This window comes from Puma concolor, chromosome D4 (genome assembly GCF_028749965.1).
Source record: "Puma concolor isolate L17-30 chromosome D4, mPumCon1.1.hap2, whole genome shotgun sequence".
Lineage (NCBI taxonomy): Eukaryota > Metazoa > Chordata > Mammalia > Carnivora > Felidae > Puma > Puma concolor.
This window is the reverse complement of record NC_141679.1, coordinates 93,108,874-93,125,240: the sequence shown is the minus strand read 5'-3', so window position 1 is coordinate 93,125,240 and position 16,367 is coordinate 93,108,874. Positions and strand designations below refer to the sequence as shown.

Here is a 16,367-nt window from a genome sequence, read left to right as displayed (position 1 = left end):
GCCAGGATGGCCCTATATATCCACCATGATGGTCCTGGACATCTGCCATGATGGCCCTGTACACCCTCCATGATGGCCCTGGACACCCACCATGAGGACACTGGACACCCCCCACACCTGCAGCCTGGAGCTCCAACCACAGCCCTCCAGGTCTCGTCTTCTTCGCCCGGGGAAGGCCATATTTGCCTTACCAGCCTTCTTTTCCTTGCTCAAGAAACCCCCAGATGTCTCTGTTTCAAGGCTGACCTCCCCTCTAATTTATGCTCTGGGCAGGTCCCTGGTTCCACCCAGAGCGGTCTCCTCGAGCAGCCCGTCACCACGCAGAGGAGACAGAAGCCCACCCGAACGGGACTTACGGGTTCCCCGGGCAGCCCTCTGGGCCCGACTTCTCCATCATCACCCTGTGGGGGAGAAAAGAGGCAGGATTTTAGGGACACATTCTGAAGCCTGGACAGAGAGACAACATGCCTTCCCGCTGTGTGGAAGGGCTCTCTGGCCCGGGGCTGCTTCAGCCTCTGCCGGATCTACTAGTCCAGTACTAGCCGGGAAGGCCAGAGCGTCCCCACCCCAGGGAAGCTTCAGGGAACTGGGGGGATCCGAGGCCCTGGGACGCTCTGCTCAGGAGCTCACACACCACAGCCCCAGTGAGGAGAAGGCTGCACAGAAACATCAGGGCAGCCAAGAATCTGGTGACCTCGATGGGTCGTGATAGGAATAAATGATAGAATGATACAAGGTAGACTGAGACCGAAAACAGGTGGCTGGGTGGGGGGGGAGGGAGGGAGGGAGCGAGAGAGGGAAATGATAGGAGCGGGAACGACGGAGACTGCGTTGGAAGGGGTCACGGACAATCGCCAGACCCCTTGGGCCAACTCCCAGTAGCCTAACCTCTCTGCCCGGGCCCTACACACGGCCTCTTCCTTCCAGCTGTAGAAGGAAATGCTGTCCTGGCTGCAAAGGTTCCAGATCAGGAGCTGCCATCAGCAACTCCGCTTCTCCCGGTCAGGGCGCTGCCCCCTCCTCTTCACCTCACGCACAGCCGGCCCTGCACGCGCACACACACACACACACACACACACGCACGCACACCTCCCCTACTAAGAAGCACACACATCCGGGAAGACCCGTCTCTCCTTTTCCATAGTACAGTCAAGTGCGCTGGGGCCCAGACAGGAGAGGGGACCCTGGCAATGGCAGCTGAGAGCTGCTGAGGACAGAGGCACGGCCAGGCCCTAACTCACTTCCCAGAGTTTCCCAACCTTCTTCCTAAAACACCCCCGAGACCCCAAGACGCTATGTAAGTGACCGGGGTGAATGGAGGGAGGGGCTCATAAGCCCACTTAGTTTTCTCTGCACATCGTAACTGTGCATCACTCTCCCAGGAAGACGCACCTGACAAACCCCGGGGCCTCCGCAGAGCCCCCCTGAGAGAGGCCCACCCCCAGCCCGGGCTCCAACCTCGGGCAGAGCTGTGCTCCCCCCACCCCTGCACGCTCCCAGCCCTCCGCCTCCCTCCACCTCCAGGGCCAAGGACAGGCTTTTCCCAGACTCCCCACCCCGCCCCTAAACCCCGGGCCCCACCACCCCACAGCCTCCACCCGGACCACATGACAAGAGGAAACACAGAGCTCATGACCTCTCCCGACACCCCTCCTCCACGGCGACCCGGCAGCCACCTCCCGGAACTAGGGCACTCTCTCCGAGACCAGCGGCAGGTGAAAGCCGCTCCCAGACGCAGGCCCAGCGGTCAAGCTAAACGCTTCCACCTGCTTTGTCTCAGAGGTGCGTGCGGCCTGTCCCCACATCCCGTGGCTTCACCCACCCACAGCCCCTCCTTCCCCGGCTGCACCCTTGCCAACCAATGACAGCACCGCCTGCATTTCCCGGCGGTTCCAGCCCAGACCCCCCCCCACCGAGGGGACAGGCAGGCGGCTACTCACCCGATCTCCATCATCTCCCGGAGGTCCTGGCGGGCCAGAAGGACCAGGGTCACCCTAGGACGTCAAGCAGGGTCAGCGTTAGGCACTCTGAACAGTCACCCCCAGCCGTCTCAAATGCCCGTCTTTCTGCGATGCTGAGACCAGAAGCCCGGAGCCCGCTGAAGACTCCACAGTGACAGGAGGTGGTTTTGGGGACTGGTGTCGGGAGGCAGGTTCGCTCGACCGGCTCCCACGGGCAGGCGGTGCCCCCGGACTCTGCGGGCCGGGGGGGGGGGTGGGGGTCTGAGCGACCCCCTGCCAGCTTCTCTGTGGGAAGCGGGACACCAGCCCCGGCCCCACAGGGTCCCCAAGGAAGGGCTGCCGCCCTCGACCGTGAGCGCCCTGAGGGTCGGCGCTGGTCCACCTCCCGCCTCTCGCAGCTCTGGGCCTCGCGTGCAGTCGGTGCCTAATATGGGCTCATCCGTCAAACGGACGGGCCCGGCGGCTGCCCTCGTCCCAGTCTCCACATCGTGGCTGGAGAACGCGGACGACGCGCCTTGATAACCACTACGTCATTCCTCAACGGGCCGCGGGGCACGTCAGATAAACCCTCCCGACACCGTCCCCAAGCGCGTGTGCTGGTGTGTGTGCACACACACGTGCCTGCGTGTGCCCTCGCTGTGCCGGAGTCCGAAAGAGACACGCTCTGCTTCAGAGAGAACAGGTGAGGCAGAAAACATCGGAGGAGCGGCAAAGAGCCGTCCCACGGAGGCGGCCCGTGCAGGAGGGAAGCAGGGGTCTCCGGGCCACAGCACGCGCCCTGGCCCCGCCCCAGGAGCTGCCACCAGCTCCCGGAATCTCCGCCTGAGTGGTGCAGAGGGTCCCCGGCAGCGAAACGGTGGCCAACCGGGCTTTCTGGAACCGCGGCGGGCCCCAGTGAGAGCGGATTTCTCTAAGGAAGGGCCCTCCCCTCCCCTTCCACACGCCTCGGGTACGGGGGCCTGACGGGCTCGCTCACTGTAAGCGGCCCACGAGAAACCCACTCTCTCTGGGCTGACTTTCCGCAAGGACATCGCGTTGGCACTGGTTTCTGGGAGTTTCTTTCGTGACCACCCCGGAAAGGTGGGGTCCCAGCCCCACACGAGAGATCCCAGGCCTTCCGGAAGGGTCTCCCAAGAAACTCCTCCACACTCTGCACGGAAGCCATCGGGACCTCTGTGCCGGTGACGCGCACGCGGGGAACACTTACCCGGTGGCCCTTCTCCCCCGGCAGTCCAGCCAGGCCGTCGAAGCCGCGGTCGCCCTGCGAGGGACAGAGGGACCTGCTCAGGGGCGCCACTGCACACAGCTTGGCCGCCCTTCCGGCAGCATCCGCGCACCCCGGGTCCCAGAACCTCCGCGTGTGGCGGCCACCGGCCTCCGTTCGCCACAAATTCCGCTGTCGGCTCTGTGTTCCGGGGCCCTTTTCCCCCAAACACCAACGAAGGCTACAAACACAGAGCTGACTTTTGTCCTAGGGCCACAGGCTCTGAGCCTGGATGTCAAACGAGTGCCTGTCTCGCTCACCGCTACACCCTCAGCGCCCGGCACGGCCGGGCGCACTCGTCACCAACGGGGCCCCCTGGCGCCCCGGGCCACCCCGGGCTGCCTCCTGGAGTCGGGGCGCACAGCCCTGCCTCGCGGACGTTGCAAAGCACGTGGGGGAGGTCGAGAGCATGCTAGTTCAGGCTTAAGATGCCTCTGTTGTTGGAAGAAGTCCACTTTCTGCAGGGAGAGATTCAAGAAGGCCCTTCTTCCCTCCTGCCGCTCGGGCGACTCGAGACCAAAGCCTCCTCCCCTGAGCTCGGGTCGCGCGGGGAGCACCCGAGCTCATCCACACCAGCTACTAGGTGAACAGGCGTCTCGGCCGCCGGCGGGCGCGGTGACCCATTGTCCACCCCCTCCAGGTAACGCGGGAGAAAGGCGCCGTGCACAGCCCCGGATGGCGCTCCAGAGCTGGGAAAGGAAGGGCCGGCCGAGAACAGGGGTGGGGGCTCCACACCAACGCGGGGGGCGGAGGGGTGGCCACACTGCAGATTCCGTTCACGCGCACACGTGACTGACCCCGCGTCCGCTCACACACAACGTCTGCTGGCTCCCTGCGACGCGGGGGAGCAGACGCCCCAAAACCGGTCGAGAAAGTTCCCTGTCTCGTGCACCTGGCATTCCTCGCGTCAGCCCCCACGTGCGTGCTCTTGCCGTCTGTCCGTTCACGGACGGCTGGCAGAGCTGAGATTCCACGCGCCCCCCTCCCCCAATGCTCGCCACCTGCTCAGAGGGACCCATCTGCCCCCTCAGCAAACTAGCTGCAGTTGCCATGCTGGCTTGTGACATTCACCCCGGCAGCCCTGGTCCTCGACCGCCTGGAACCCAGCTGAGACACGGACCCAAGCAGAACCTTCCCCACCCCCAAGGTCCCCCCGAGATGAGCACGAACGTCATGACTCGTTACTTGTCACCACAGTGACCTTCATCGCACCGCCGCCATGTTGGCCGTGCCATCAACACGATGACGGCGACCGCGGCCGCGTGCAGGATGCCAGGAGGCGGCGAGCGTAGCCTACCTTCGGGCCCGTTTGCCCCGGCATCCCTCTTGCTCCGTCACTCCCAGCTCGGCCCTGGAACACAGGAGGGAAACTGTCACCGGGGTCTGGGAGTCGTGGCCTCCTGCGATGCGAAGCAGTCACACGGCCCCACGTGGCCAGGCTGGTCCGGAGGACCCCGACCGGGCTCCCGGGGCTGCTGTGTGCCTCTCACGTGACTCCAGTCTTTCTGAGCCTCGCCGTCTGAAATGCCAGATGGGGAAAATGCCAGTCGCCTGTGTCCGGGATGAGACCAGGCTGCGAGACCAGCAGTGGCCAGGCAGCTCTGTGAGTCTGTGGGACTGTGGGTCTCGGGCTCCAGAGAGAGTGTGGCCGGGCAGCAATCCACAGCCCGCTTCCCTTGCACCGTTCGGAAGCCAGATTATGGACAGGAGAGTCACAGAAAGGAGGCCCTTAGGGCCAGTCCAATTGGCTACAAAAGGAACCGAGCCCCACAGTGGTGGCTTGTCTCACTAAAGCCACACGGCTGCCCACCATTAGCAAGACACTCATCCGTGGGGGCCACTCCTGGGGCCATTACTTCCAGCTATTTCCAGGAAAGTGACAAGGACAAGCCCACGGTCCCCACCCGACTGGCCACGGGGCTGAAGGGTCGGGCCCACTACAAAGGCCCCACGGTCACCCTGGGAGAGCCCCACCAGGCTTGAGGCTGCCTGGACAGGGACAGGGCCAGATGCCGCCCTGTTAACGAGGAAATGCCAGCCCGCTGGGAATAAAGACCTGGCCCAAAAGAGCACCTTCTCTCCTCCCCTCGTCCCGCGTGCACCTGATCAAACGAGGCCCTCACCGCCGAGCACAGAGAACATTTGGAAAGCGACAGCTTTCAGCCTCAAAGTACAGGGGAGACAGGGCAGGAGCAGAGAAGAGAGAAGCCGGGGACCCGGGTGGACCCCAAGGAGCTGGTCTGTCCCACCCGGGGTTAAAGTTTACACGGAGCTGCGGGGATGAAAATCCCCGTCAGGAAAGGCGCCCAAGCAATGCGGCTCCGGGGCAAAACGCCGAAGCCAGGCCAGGTGAACGGAGACACGGGTGGGGCCCCTGCCCTCCACAGTTGTCCAAACCCCCCCGGAGTCAAGGGAGATTGGTCAGAACGGTTCGCGTGACCTCCCGGCAGGATGTGCAGCGGCTCCCGACGACCAGCACCCCGACTCCGGCCGGCAGCCCCCCGCCCCCGAGCGGCGGCCAGGCCAGCACAGCCCACGGGGGTCCCCGCTCGCGGCTAGCGCTGGCTCCACGGAGGCGTCCTGCCTGCCCCACGCACTCTCCAAGCGGCCCGGGCGGCCCAGGGCTCAGCACGCCTCGGAGAGGCTCACACCTGCACCGGGTCGACCGCAAACAACCCCAAAGCTTCTCTTCGCCCGCGTAAGGCGTCTCTGGCCGAGTAGATCCACTCGTCAGAGCATAGCGTGGGTTCGCCGTGCTCTCCCTGGCTCGTCCGCACGGTGAGGCTTAACTGATAGGAACCTGTGCCGTACGCCCTGTTCAGCAGCCACGGCCCCAGGGAAACAAACGGGTCTCCCACACTAGAACGCCCTCCCAGAGTCCCGGGGGGCCGGGAAAGCGGGCGAGCGACAGGACGCTTCCTCCAAAACCAAGGCCGTCTCTGGAGACATGAGGCCGCCTCGAGGACATAAGGCCCAGTGAGCCTTTTGTGTTCTCCATGCTCGTGCCCAAAGGGCCGCGGGAGTTGCCTTAATTAAAAATGCCTGTTAGGGGCGCCTGGGGGGCTCAGTCGGTTAAGCGTCGGACTTCGGCTCCGGTCACGATCTCACGGTTCAAGGGCTCGAGCCCCGTGTTGGGCTCTGTGCTAACAGCTCAGAGCCTGGAGACTGCTTCGGATTCTGTGTCTCCCTCTCTCTCTCTCTCTGCCCCCCGCACCCCCCCCCCATGCTCTGTCTCTCTTTCTCTCCGTCAAAAATAAACATTGAAAAAAAATAAAAAATACAAATAAAAAAACCACAACATCAACAAGCTCAGGACGGAGGCCAGAGACCAGGTTGGCAGAGGCCCGCAAGGCACACCTGCCCCAGGACACGCAGCACCCTCCGGCTCAGCTCACGACCCCGGGGAAGGGGATCCTGCCGTGAAAAGTTGCTCTTCGACAGAGGGGAACCACGAACCGGGCTTCCGGCCCCAAGCCTGGCAGTGGGGGCAGGGCAGACCCACCGCAGACTCCCACCCCCGTGGGGACCAGCTGCGGCCCACTGAGCCACAACACTTACCCTTCTTCCAGGCTTTCCGGCCGGGCCAGGAGGGCCCTGCACTCCTCGGGGACCCTGTCCGCAATCAGAGAGGGCAGAGTGTCAGGGGGCATCCATGTTTTTCAGAGGCAAAACCAAAGCCCTGAACCTCTGCTCCTCAACCCGGCCGGGGGCTCGCCGTCTCTCGAGTGGGCACCGCCGGACAGGGCACAGGGTCTGCTGCCCCCCGAGTGAGGGCCGCCCAGGGCACAGCCAGCGAGTTCCCCTGAAGACAGCGGCTGTTTCTGTCCCTCAAAGCTGCACACAGAGCCACAGATCCCTGCCGCTTCCTTAAAGAAATGCAGCTCTGCCCCCCGACATGCCCGTGGGCACCACCTCCCATACGCAGGATGCGCCCCTTCAAGCAGCAAGGGCGAGGTGCCCACGTACCTGAGGCCCCATGTCTCCCGGTTCGCCCTTCAGACCTCCGCTCCCCGGAGGGCCCTAGGGAGACACGGTCTGGGTTAGAGATGCTCATCAGACGCCAGGGAAGGGGGCGCCCCGTGGGGCTGGGCTCCCGCTGCAAACCAGCAAAGCTCACGGTCCACGGTGCCCAGCGTGCCTGCCCTGGACAGAGCCTGGGGGCTGAGCAGGACCTTTCCAGTTGTTTGGATCTGCTCTGAGTTTTGAACCAAATTCTGGACAGTGGGGCTTATGGCAGGAGAGCCGAAAAGCCCAGCACAGAGTCCGCTTCTCTCTCCAGGATGAAGGTGACAGTGGTCTGGCACGTTCCGCGGCTCAGGCCAGCGTGCGGGCACCCTCACGACGAGGCAGGAGCCCCAGACGGAGGGGAGCAGCCCCGAGCCAGCATGGCCGAGGAAGGTGCTGAATGCAGACCGGGGGGGGGCAGAGAGCCAAGGCGCCCCCTAGGGAACGGGGGTGGGGGGTTAAATCCTCCGTCTCCTTGCAAACTGCAAAGGCCGCAGGCACTCCCAGGGGCTCCTGTTTGCGGGCCCTGAGCGTGCCCGGGCACACACCACACACAGCTTGTGCGGCTGGGGAGGGGAGGGCTGGGGATCCCGGGTCTGTCCGTCCCCCCACCTCACCGAAGGGCTCTTGACTTTGGAAACAGAACCGTCAAGAGTTGACGACAGCCCGGAAAGAAAGAGACTCAGAGCTCCCTGGGCCACGAGGCAGAATCACAGCAGAGCTGGTGCGGCAGGCTGCCCAGCCCCCAGGCCGCCACAGCCTCCCAAGCCCCTGCCCAAGGCCCCCAGTCCCGCTGGGGTACCACTGACAACATGAGTGGTTGACGAGAGCTTAAAGTGTGCTCTCTCTGGGTGAGCTGGGAGCCCAAAAGGACCGACAGAGGATGTCCCCCACCCACCACGCTCCCCCTCCGTCCCCCACGTAGGACTCACCATGGGGCCGGGCCTCCCCGTCAGACCCATCGGGCCAGCTGGCCCCCTCAACGCCAGCTGCAAGGGAAAATGGGGCACACTGAGAAACGGCTAGCGTGCTGGTCCTAACAGGTGGGGCTCAGCTGGGCAGGAAAGGCCCGACGGGGCGCACCAAGGACGGGGGCCTCTGCAGGAGGGGTTTCTGACGGAGCTCCAGGAACCTGGCACCTCAGCTCCTCTGGGACCTGTGAGCCAACACGAACGGAACGGAGGCCGTGCAGGTGGAACCCGGGGGTGGCCTGCCCCACGGTGGGGATGGGCGTCCCACCCCCTTGGGTGCTGACCTCCTCCTTGTCCCCAGCCGGCCCTCGGCTCCGGCGGTCCCCCAGCCCCGCCCAGAGTGTGACCCCACCCCCCACCCCCACCCCCGCCACAGCCCAGCTCGGCCTCCTTTCCCCAAAGGACCTCTTCTGCTTCTATCCTGTGACTCAGTTCCCCCTCCCCCGCACGATGCCATTTTCATTTTGGTAAAGATTCGTTTCAGTTACAAAACCTTGTAAGCCCACGACCCACTCGGCTTCCATGAAAACGCACAGCCAGGCAAGGCCCCGTCAGTAACTCCAGCCGCAGGCGGTGGGGTTTTTCGTGCACCTCGTGGCATCACGTGGACAATTTGTCCCACGGCAACAGCTCAACGCTCAAGCTGTCCTCTAATTATCCTCGCATTGTGATCACTAACATCACCTCCACGGTGCCAGAGCCACATAAATACTGCCCAAACGAAGGCTTACTTAGTTTCCTGAGATGCCCCATTACAGGTGATGTTCCGCCGAACGATCACCCACCCACCCGCCTCACGGAACCGGGGTTCACTCTTGTCACCGGCCATCAGCAATCTGGAGCGTCATCAATCAAAACCTCGGCTCACTAACCAGCCGATTAGCAGAGAGCAGAGCCGTCAGGAAGCAAACGCTCCTCGGGACCCCCAGGCCAGGTGAGGGGCTTTGGGGCCTGCGGGTGCCGTCCCAGAGGCTCTATCTCTGTCCTGCCCCATCACTGGGAGCCCTTCCAGGGGTGCACGGGGTCTGTCTCTCCATCCCCCGTGCCCAGCGGAGGGCAGCAGACGGCCCTGCACGTCCGTATCCGGGGACCTGGACCCTCAGCATACACAGAGAAGCCCTGAGACACCTCCCCGACCTTTCCCAGTGCTCGCCTGGGCCCCCAGACACTGGCGAGTGCACACTCACACAGTGTCCTGATCCCCCAGGAGGCGCGCCCCTCTCCCAGCCGTGTCCTGTCCCCTCCAGGTACCACGCATCACTTACCCGGGCCTGCTGCAGGATGGCCTGAGCCTGGGACTCCTGAGCCGACACCATGGGACCCTTGGAGCCAGCGTCACCGCCCCCTCCAAAGCGGAACTGCAGGTGTAAGACAGGGGGTCACCGAGGGTGCACCGGTGTGGGTGCCCACGCTGGACCCCGGGGCCTCCCGGGTGACAGCGGAGCCTGGCGGGGGTGGGGAGGCCTCTGGTTGGACACTGTCTGGCCCGAGCCCCCTCCCTGGACACGCTGCCCCGGCCCCACCTGCCGGCTTCAGCCCTAGGGCCACCGGAAGACCCGCCCCGAGTCTGGAAAGACCTTTCTGACTTCCACGGCATCTCACTCTGAGACCCCACAGCCCCTATTTATTGCAAGAAAAAGCCAAGGGCCCGGTGCAAATGCCTGTGCTGAGGAGCCCTAGCTCCTGGCTGCACACAGGGTACCCTCAGCTGCACCTGGCCTCCTGGGTAGCACCGGGTCGCCAGCCAGAAGACTGACCTCTGGGCCAGCGGGCCCGGGCCTGGGCTCCCACAAGATCAAGGAGGGACCAGCTGGCAGCATGCCCGCTCAGGGGTCCCCGCGGGGACGGTGGGAGTCTGACAAGAGGAGCAGGCTTTCAGAGCCAGTGTCCCTGCACCTGAGGTGGGCCACTCGGGACCCTGGAAACACCCCAGGAGAGCCTATTTCTATGAGACAGTTGTCCCACATTGGAGTGGCCTGTGGCCAGGGGATGGTCCCCCTCAAACACAGAGCCTGGGGCCCCCTCTCCACCGAATTCTGAGCCCCAAACCCACCCACGCTGCCACCCACACACCCTGCCGTGCACCCCACCACCCACCCCCACACATGATACTCACAGGCAACATGAGCATGGTTCCAGGAGGGCCGGGCAGCCCATCAGCCCCTGGAAGGCCTGGGCGTCCAGGGGGACCCTGTGGACAGAGGGCCCAAGACAGCTGGGTCAGGATGCAACAGGGACGGGGCAGGGCTGTGTCCAGAGAAGGAGGGCGGAGCCGCAGCCCACGAGGAAACCCACAAGGCAAACACAGGACCAGCAAGACTCCCATGGTGCGGAATGTTCCAGAATCCAAGCACAGAGGAAAGAAGGGCCTGAGAGATGTGGGCTGAGGACGAGGAAAGGCTTCAGGGGGAGAGAAAGAGGAGGGAAGAGGTTCTGAGCCGGATCCACAGAGATGTGCAGGGAGAGGTGGGAGACCCAAGTGCAGGTGGCAGAGGGGCCACCCCAGGAGGCGGGCAGTCGGCCGAGCCAGGGCCCCCAGCAGCCAGGAGCGCCCCCTCCGGGCCTGCACACCGACTGGCGGGCAGCTCAGGAGACCCAGGCCCGTTTCCCCCATTTCCTCCGCCTGCCAGTGACCCGGCCCCCACGACGCTGCGTGTGGTCGCTCAGAAGGCGGTCGGGGTGACCGCTTCCCCTTGCTTGGACAGACACAAGGGACCCCAGTGAACGGGGGGACGTCCGTGGGACACAGACCCCTCTCGAGCAATCTCAAGAGCCCGTGTGTCCAGATGACACGGTGGCCCCCACGCGTCCTATTAATCTGGTCCCCAAAGCAGGCCGCAGACAGACACCCCCCTACAGATTCTCTAGACTGACCCTGGCCGCTCCAGAACGCTACCAATGTGAAACGGACGACACAGTTTATTAAAAAAAAAAAACGTATTATCAGCCAGCCTCTTCACGAATCCTGGCAGATCCCCACCCAGCCTGAGGCAGAGGAGGTTTGCTTTGCAGACAGATGGAGGCGTGACTCCCTCCTCCCAGTGGAAAGGGACTCCCACCGGCCACACCCGGCATAACCGATGGGCGTCGGGTCCCGCATTCGGCACCAAGGACAGCCTCGCTCCGGCAAGGTCACCACCACCACCGGAGCGCGATGCTCCAGGCAGGGAATGGAGATCAGTTCCCCCGGTCCCGGCCCAGAAGACGGGGGACGTTGGCTCTCTGGGAACCGTCCGCGCCCGAACTAACACCGGCTCCTCTCTTCTTCCGTGGTTGCTTTGACCACAGAAGTGGTCCCCGTCCTCGGGAGATGTCGTGGACCACGGAGTTGCACGAGATGGAAAGTGAAAGCCCCTGTCCCCCCCGCAGAAGTCTCCAGGGCTAAACTGCCTGTGCGGGGCAGCGGGCCGCACGCACGGTGGCTGGCGATGGGACACGTGACTACGGGTCTACGCTCGGGAGACGCTTCTCTGTCCTGAGACACCGTCCTGCCGTGTGCCTTCTCTCCACGGCACACGGCGGCCCGTTGACGAGCTTGGCCTCACTCTGTGTAACGGCCGTGGAGTTTCCCACGCATGATGAGCCCATCGTGGATCCACCCGCCCTCTACTGGTGCGCGTTTGGCCATTTCCAACCTCCGCCGTGACACGTGCTGTGGCCGTGGACCCGCGGGCGGCTTTTTAGGAAGTCCCGCAAGCAAACCGCGGGGCCAAAGGGCTACGCTTTCTTCTACTGCTGATGGACACAGCCACGCTGCCCTTGCCTGCATCTCGGGGAAAAAAAAAACCCTTGCTTAAAAAAAGAAAAAGCACGTTTAAAAGAGGAAAATCTGGAACGGGTTTGGCCACCTGGGGTTTCTGCTTGGAAACTCGGTGCCGACATCGTTTGCTGCTGAGCCCTCCGCCTTGGAGTCGGTCCCAAATCAAACCCCAATTTAAAACTTAGGGTCCGTGCCTCCCCGGCACAAGACGCCAGCCACGTGGTGTCTCCGTGGTGTGCGTGGGTCTGTGTAGCACCGGAGGCTGGGGGCCCACTGGGGGCGGCCCCTCGTCCACTCTCCACCTCCAGAGACCCTCCTGCCATGCCCCCCACCCCTGCTCTTCCTGAGCCACGGTGCTGGGACTGCAACCTTGGTGGGAAAGCCCTCACCCTCTCGACTGCAACCAGGACGATGCCAAGGAACGGGCAGAGAACGACCCGGGAACTGGGGGAAAGAGGGGCTTTGGAGGGAAAAGTGATGCCCCGCCCTCACGAATCCGCCCAAAGCTTTAAAACGTGAGTCTTGCAGAGCAAGTAACCCACGACTGCTTGAAAAACTGTCCGCGAACCTTTGCCCGGTGCCCAGGTCTGCAACCTTGTCCCCTGAGCTGGAAGGCGGGGCTACATCAGAGGCATCTTCCCATTTCTCAGGACACTGACCCCGGGCCCCCAGTGTGGCTCACTCGGTTCCACAGCCCACGTGGGACATCGAGGGACGCTCCGGCAAGCAGGCGGGGAGGTCGCAGGGACCCTGCGTGGCTCCAGCCGCCGGATTAGAAGTGAAATAAGCAAGTCACCTTTCCTGTGTCACTTGATCAGCTGGCCCCCAAATCAGTGCCCTAACTGGCTCAGAGGAGAGGGTTGCCAAGCGGTGACATGGCAGGGCTCCAGTCACACCTACACGTAGACACGAGGTGGCCACCTCCGTGTTAAGAAGTCGCTGCTGTTTCACGGGGTTTCCGGAGGCCGTTGCTGGCCCTGCGTTTGCTCAGAGATAAAGGCCAAGGGCACTCAGATCCTTGGCAAAGCCGCCGTCAGCCGCGGCCGCAGACCCAGACCAGAAGCTGGGCCCGTGAGCCCTCCGCTCAGGGCCAGATGAGCCGCCCAGGGCCCGCCTCCAGGCTGCGGCGTGGGTGCAAACAGCACGCGGCAGCCCGAGCCCTTTTTCCTGAAAAGGGCAGCAGGGTGTCGGGGAGAGGGGGCCCCGAGGGCCAGAGAAGTCTTTACGCTGAGATATTTTTTGCTTGGCTCTTAGACCTAGAAAAGGAGAGGACCGTGGCGTGAATTCTCTAGATTCTCAGTTAAGTATGCCCTACCTTCCTCCTTTTTAGGCCAGCGCCTGGGCAACAGGAGCTCGGGAGTGGCTCCAGACGGCCCCTTCCCGTGGCACATCTGAAAACTGGGGTCGGGAGCTGTGCCCACAGCTGGGGCCACAGCCTCGAGTGAAGCTGGCACATTTCTCCCTCACCCCACTGACCCCACCTGCCCCAGCCAAGCCCGCCACCCGGAGCGGGAGCGGGCACGGGGAGGAACGCCCGAGCTCTGCCCGTGGAGGCTTTCCGAGCCCCGGGAGGCTGGCAGAGGCTGGACAGAGGCACTGAGATGTGCCCAGGACTGTTTCTAATTCCAGCCTGCCCCCTCTCAGAAGGAGCGTCCCAGCATGCTCCCTGATGTGAAAGTGGGTCCTTCTGGCCTCCGGGGGGCTCAAGGGATTAGCCACGTCTCACAGAGGGGGAATGTTCAAGCCACAGCAGGACAATGGCCCGCCACGCCCAGGGCAGGGCTGTGCCACCGGGGCTCACGGCCCTGCAGCTTATGGGACACCTTCACGTCCAGAACGGAGGCCCTTTCCCACGGGAGCACCTCCCTCCCTGCAGAATCGGATGCGCTCAGTGCCCTCTGGGGAGGGAGCGGCGAGGGAGGCCCACGCCCGTCTGTGACCGCGTCCTGTGTCCACGCGCAGAGACACCGGCCGTGGGGAATTTGCGAATAACCAGGTGTGGTGGGTTGAGTGGTGGCCCCATGGAAGACGCTTAGGAGCACTGGGAGAGAACAAATCCGCATGGCCGCCCAGGAGGCGGGAGAGAACAGACCTGCCCTGCCAGCCTCACTCAGTCACACAGCCTCACACAATCTGCAACGGAACCTGCCTGTCAGGTGCCAGGGACCCAGCCTGGGTCCATTCCCCCGGCGCTGGGCGTAAATCCTGCCCACCCGGGGGGAGAGCGGTGGCACAGTGGGGTGCAGTCCCCAGGGTGGTACTGGGGACCCCACACGGCACCCGTGATGCACACTCTCTCGTGGGGGAGGCGGTACCGACCGCTGTTCCTTAGGGCAGGGCTTACGAACCTTGTAAGGCACAGAAAACACATCCAAGCAAAATCCCACAGGAAAGCCCGACCCTTGAAAGATAAGGAAGGGCGGGGGTGGGGGGGGTGACCCTGCCGGGGGCACTGAGTGCATCCGATTCTGCAGGGAGGGAGGTGCCTCCGTGGGAAAGGGCCTCCGTTCTGGACATGAAGGGTCCTGAGAGGAAACCTGCACGTGGGATCCGGGCTCCCTGGGAGTGCTCAGCCCCGTGTGGGATCCACAGGGCCCTCAGGACACCCGGCTCTCTTGTCCCTCGTCTCCCTCTGAGCCTGAGCATGAAGTAGGGACCGGGACAGCTGGCCCGGATCAAGCCCACCCCTGCCTTGCCTCCGCCTCGTGGCTTTCACAAGCTTTCCCTCGGCCCACCTGGGCCCGGCCGTCTGTCACTAAGGGGCGCTGGACGGGGTGATGGCTCAGGGCCCTTCTCACCTCTGACACCGCCCAAGCCCAACAGCAGCTCGGAGGAGCTGACAGCCACCCAGTTAGGAAGACAGGCTCAACTAGTCCAGGCCAGATAGGAAGTAATCAATAATCAGTAACAGGAAAGGCTACAGAATCCCAGGACGGTGGAACTGGAGTGGGAGGGAGGGGCGGATCCTTCCAGATCACCCAGTGAAAACCTGTCACGTCCAGACAAGCAAATGGGGCCAAGCAGATAGGGGATCGGAACGTGCCACCCCAAAAGCGCCACTTTGCTCTGAGGACGATATCGAGCTGACGGTAACCGAGAATCAGCAACAGTTCTCTGCCCTCCCCTCACCTGCCTTAAAGGAGCGCGTAAGTTTCCCCCTGGACAGATGGCACGAATTACCCACCACCGCCATCTGTACCAGGATGAGGACGCTCCTGATCACTGGAGACCGGGAGACTGAGCACAGGCACTGAGAAAAGGCTGCACAAGCAGATCTTACTAAAACGACCCTTACCTTCCATTCGTTTCCCTGTATGTTTCCTAGTCACTTTCCCATAATTTATCGCCCTTGGTTGAAATGGTACAGAAGCCCTCAGGTCCCTGTACATGTAAAACTTAAAACAGTAATAAAAGCGTGTGCCTGTTCTCCTATCGATGCCCTCTTTTCGTCCGTTTAATTTATAGGCCCCCATCACCAAACATAAGAGGATGGAGGGAAATTTTTGCATTCTACACAGGGATTCTGAGGTCTCCCTGCTGGCAGGTGGCAGGGTAGGATCCCGACTCTGCATCCAGTGTTCTTTGCCAGCTGATCAGCTGCGTATCCGGGAGACGTGGGCACAGAGAGGATGCTGAGCTTTGAGCAGGGACAACTCCTTAGACAATGACGGCTCACGCAGGGCCCAGAGGGTGGGCAGCCCTCGGCTCCTGGAATCGGCTCCCCCTCCCCACTTGGAAAGGAACTGGGGAGGCCGAGTGGGCTGCAGATTTCTCTCTGACTCCAAGGACAGCATCGCTTCAGAGGAGCAGGTCCCTCTGCCGACCCCATCCCCAGGCCCCGTGCTCCTGGATCCTGGCTTGAATTTAGAGACACCAGTTGCTTAAACCAACGACATCCCACTGGCAGCGGCCTTGGCTCCTCTAACAGAGCCGCTGGGTCAGGTACGGAGCACCAGTCACCAACGAGACCACCCACCCCTGGCACCGAGCCGGTTCAGCCCAAAGGCAGGGGCCAAGTGGGGAGGAGTCCTCAGTGCCAGACAGCGCGTGGAACTGGGTGATGGGCAGGTGGCGGGTGGAGGGACGGAGACTCGTAGCAACACCGAGGCTGACCAAGGTCCATCAGTACCCATGCACCCAGTGGATAGCGTCCCGTCCTGCATCTAACGGAGACGACAGCACCTGCCACGCCGTGTGGTCCCCCCTCACTGACCTCTGGGCTCAGGCACGCTTGTGGGTCCGTCTCATGACGGCCCCCGTGGGGGCACTTGGTCATACAGATCTTTGGGGAAAGGGCCCCCAGAGCGAGCTGGGGGAGGGACAGCAGAACCCTATGGTCTGGTCCCGCGGCCAGGGCAGAGCAGTGGCCCCGTGTCTGGAGTCGTGCCGTGTGGCAGAGAGGAGGG

At 63.3% G+C, this 16,367-nt stretch overlaps 1 protein-coding gene across 2 annotated transcripts in view; it reads right to left on the bottom strand.

Annotated features, from left to right (window-relative positions):
• The window catches only part of COL5A1 (collagen type V alpha 1 chain), a 150,348-nt gene that overhangs the window by 64,626 nt on the left and 69,355 nt on the right, over window positions 1-16,367 (bottom strand). For both annotated transcript variants that reach the window (XM_086684456.1, XM_086684457.1), the window contains exons 12-20: window positions 10,318-10,392; window positions 9,467-9,559; window positions 8,163-8,219; window positions 7,192-7,245; window positions 6,784-6,837; window positions 4,523-4,576; window positions 3,169-3,222; window positions 1,941-1,994; window positions 357-401 (exon numbers count right to left, since the gene is read on the bottom strand). In XM_086684456.1, the coding sequence (XP_086540582.1) occupies window positions 357-401; window positions 1,941-1,994; window positions 3,169-3,222; window positions 4,523-4,576; window positions 6,784-6,837; window positions 7,192-7,245; window positions 8,163-8,219; window positions 9,467-9,559; window positions 10,318-10,392 (540 nt within the window). The remainder of the gene's footprint in view (window positions 1-356; window positions 402-1,940; window positions 1,995-3,168; window positions 3,223-4,522; window positions 4,577-6,783; window positions 6,838-7,191; window positions 7,246-8,162; window positions 8,220-9,466; window positions 9,560-10,317; window positions 10,393-16,367) is intronic.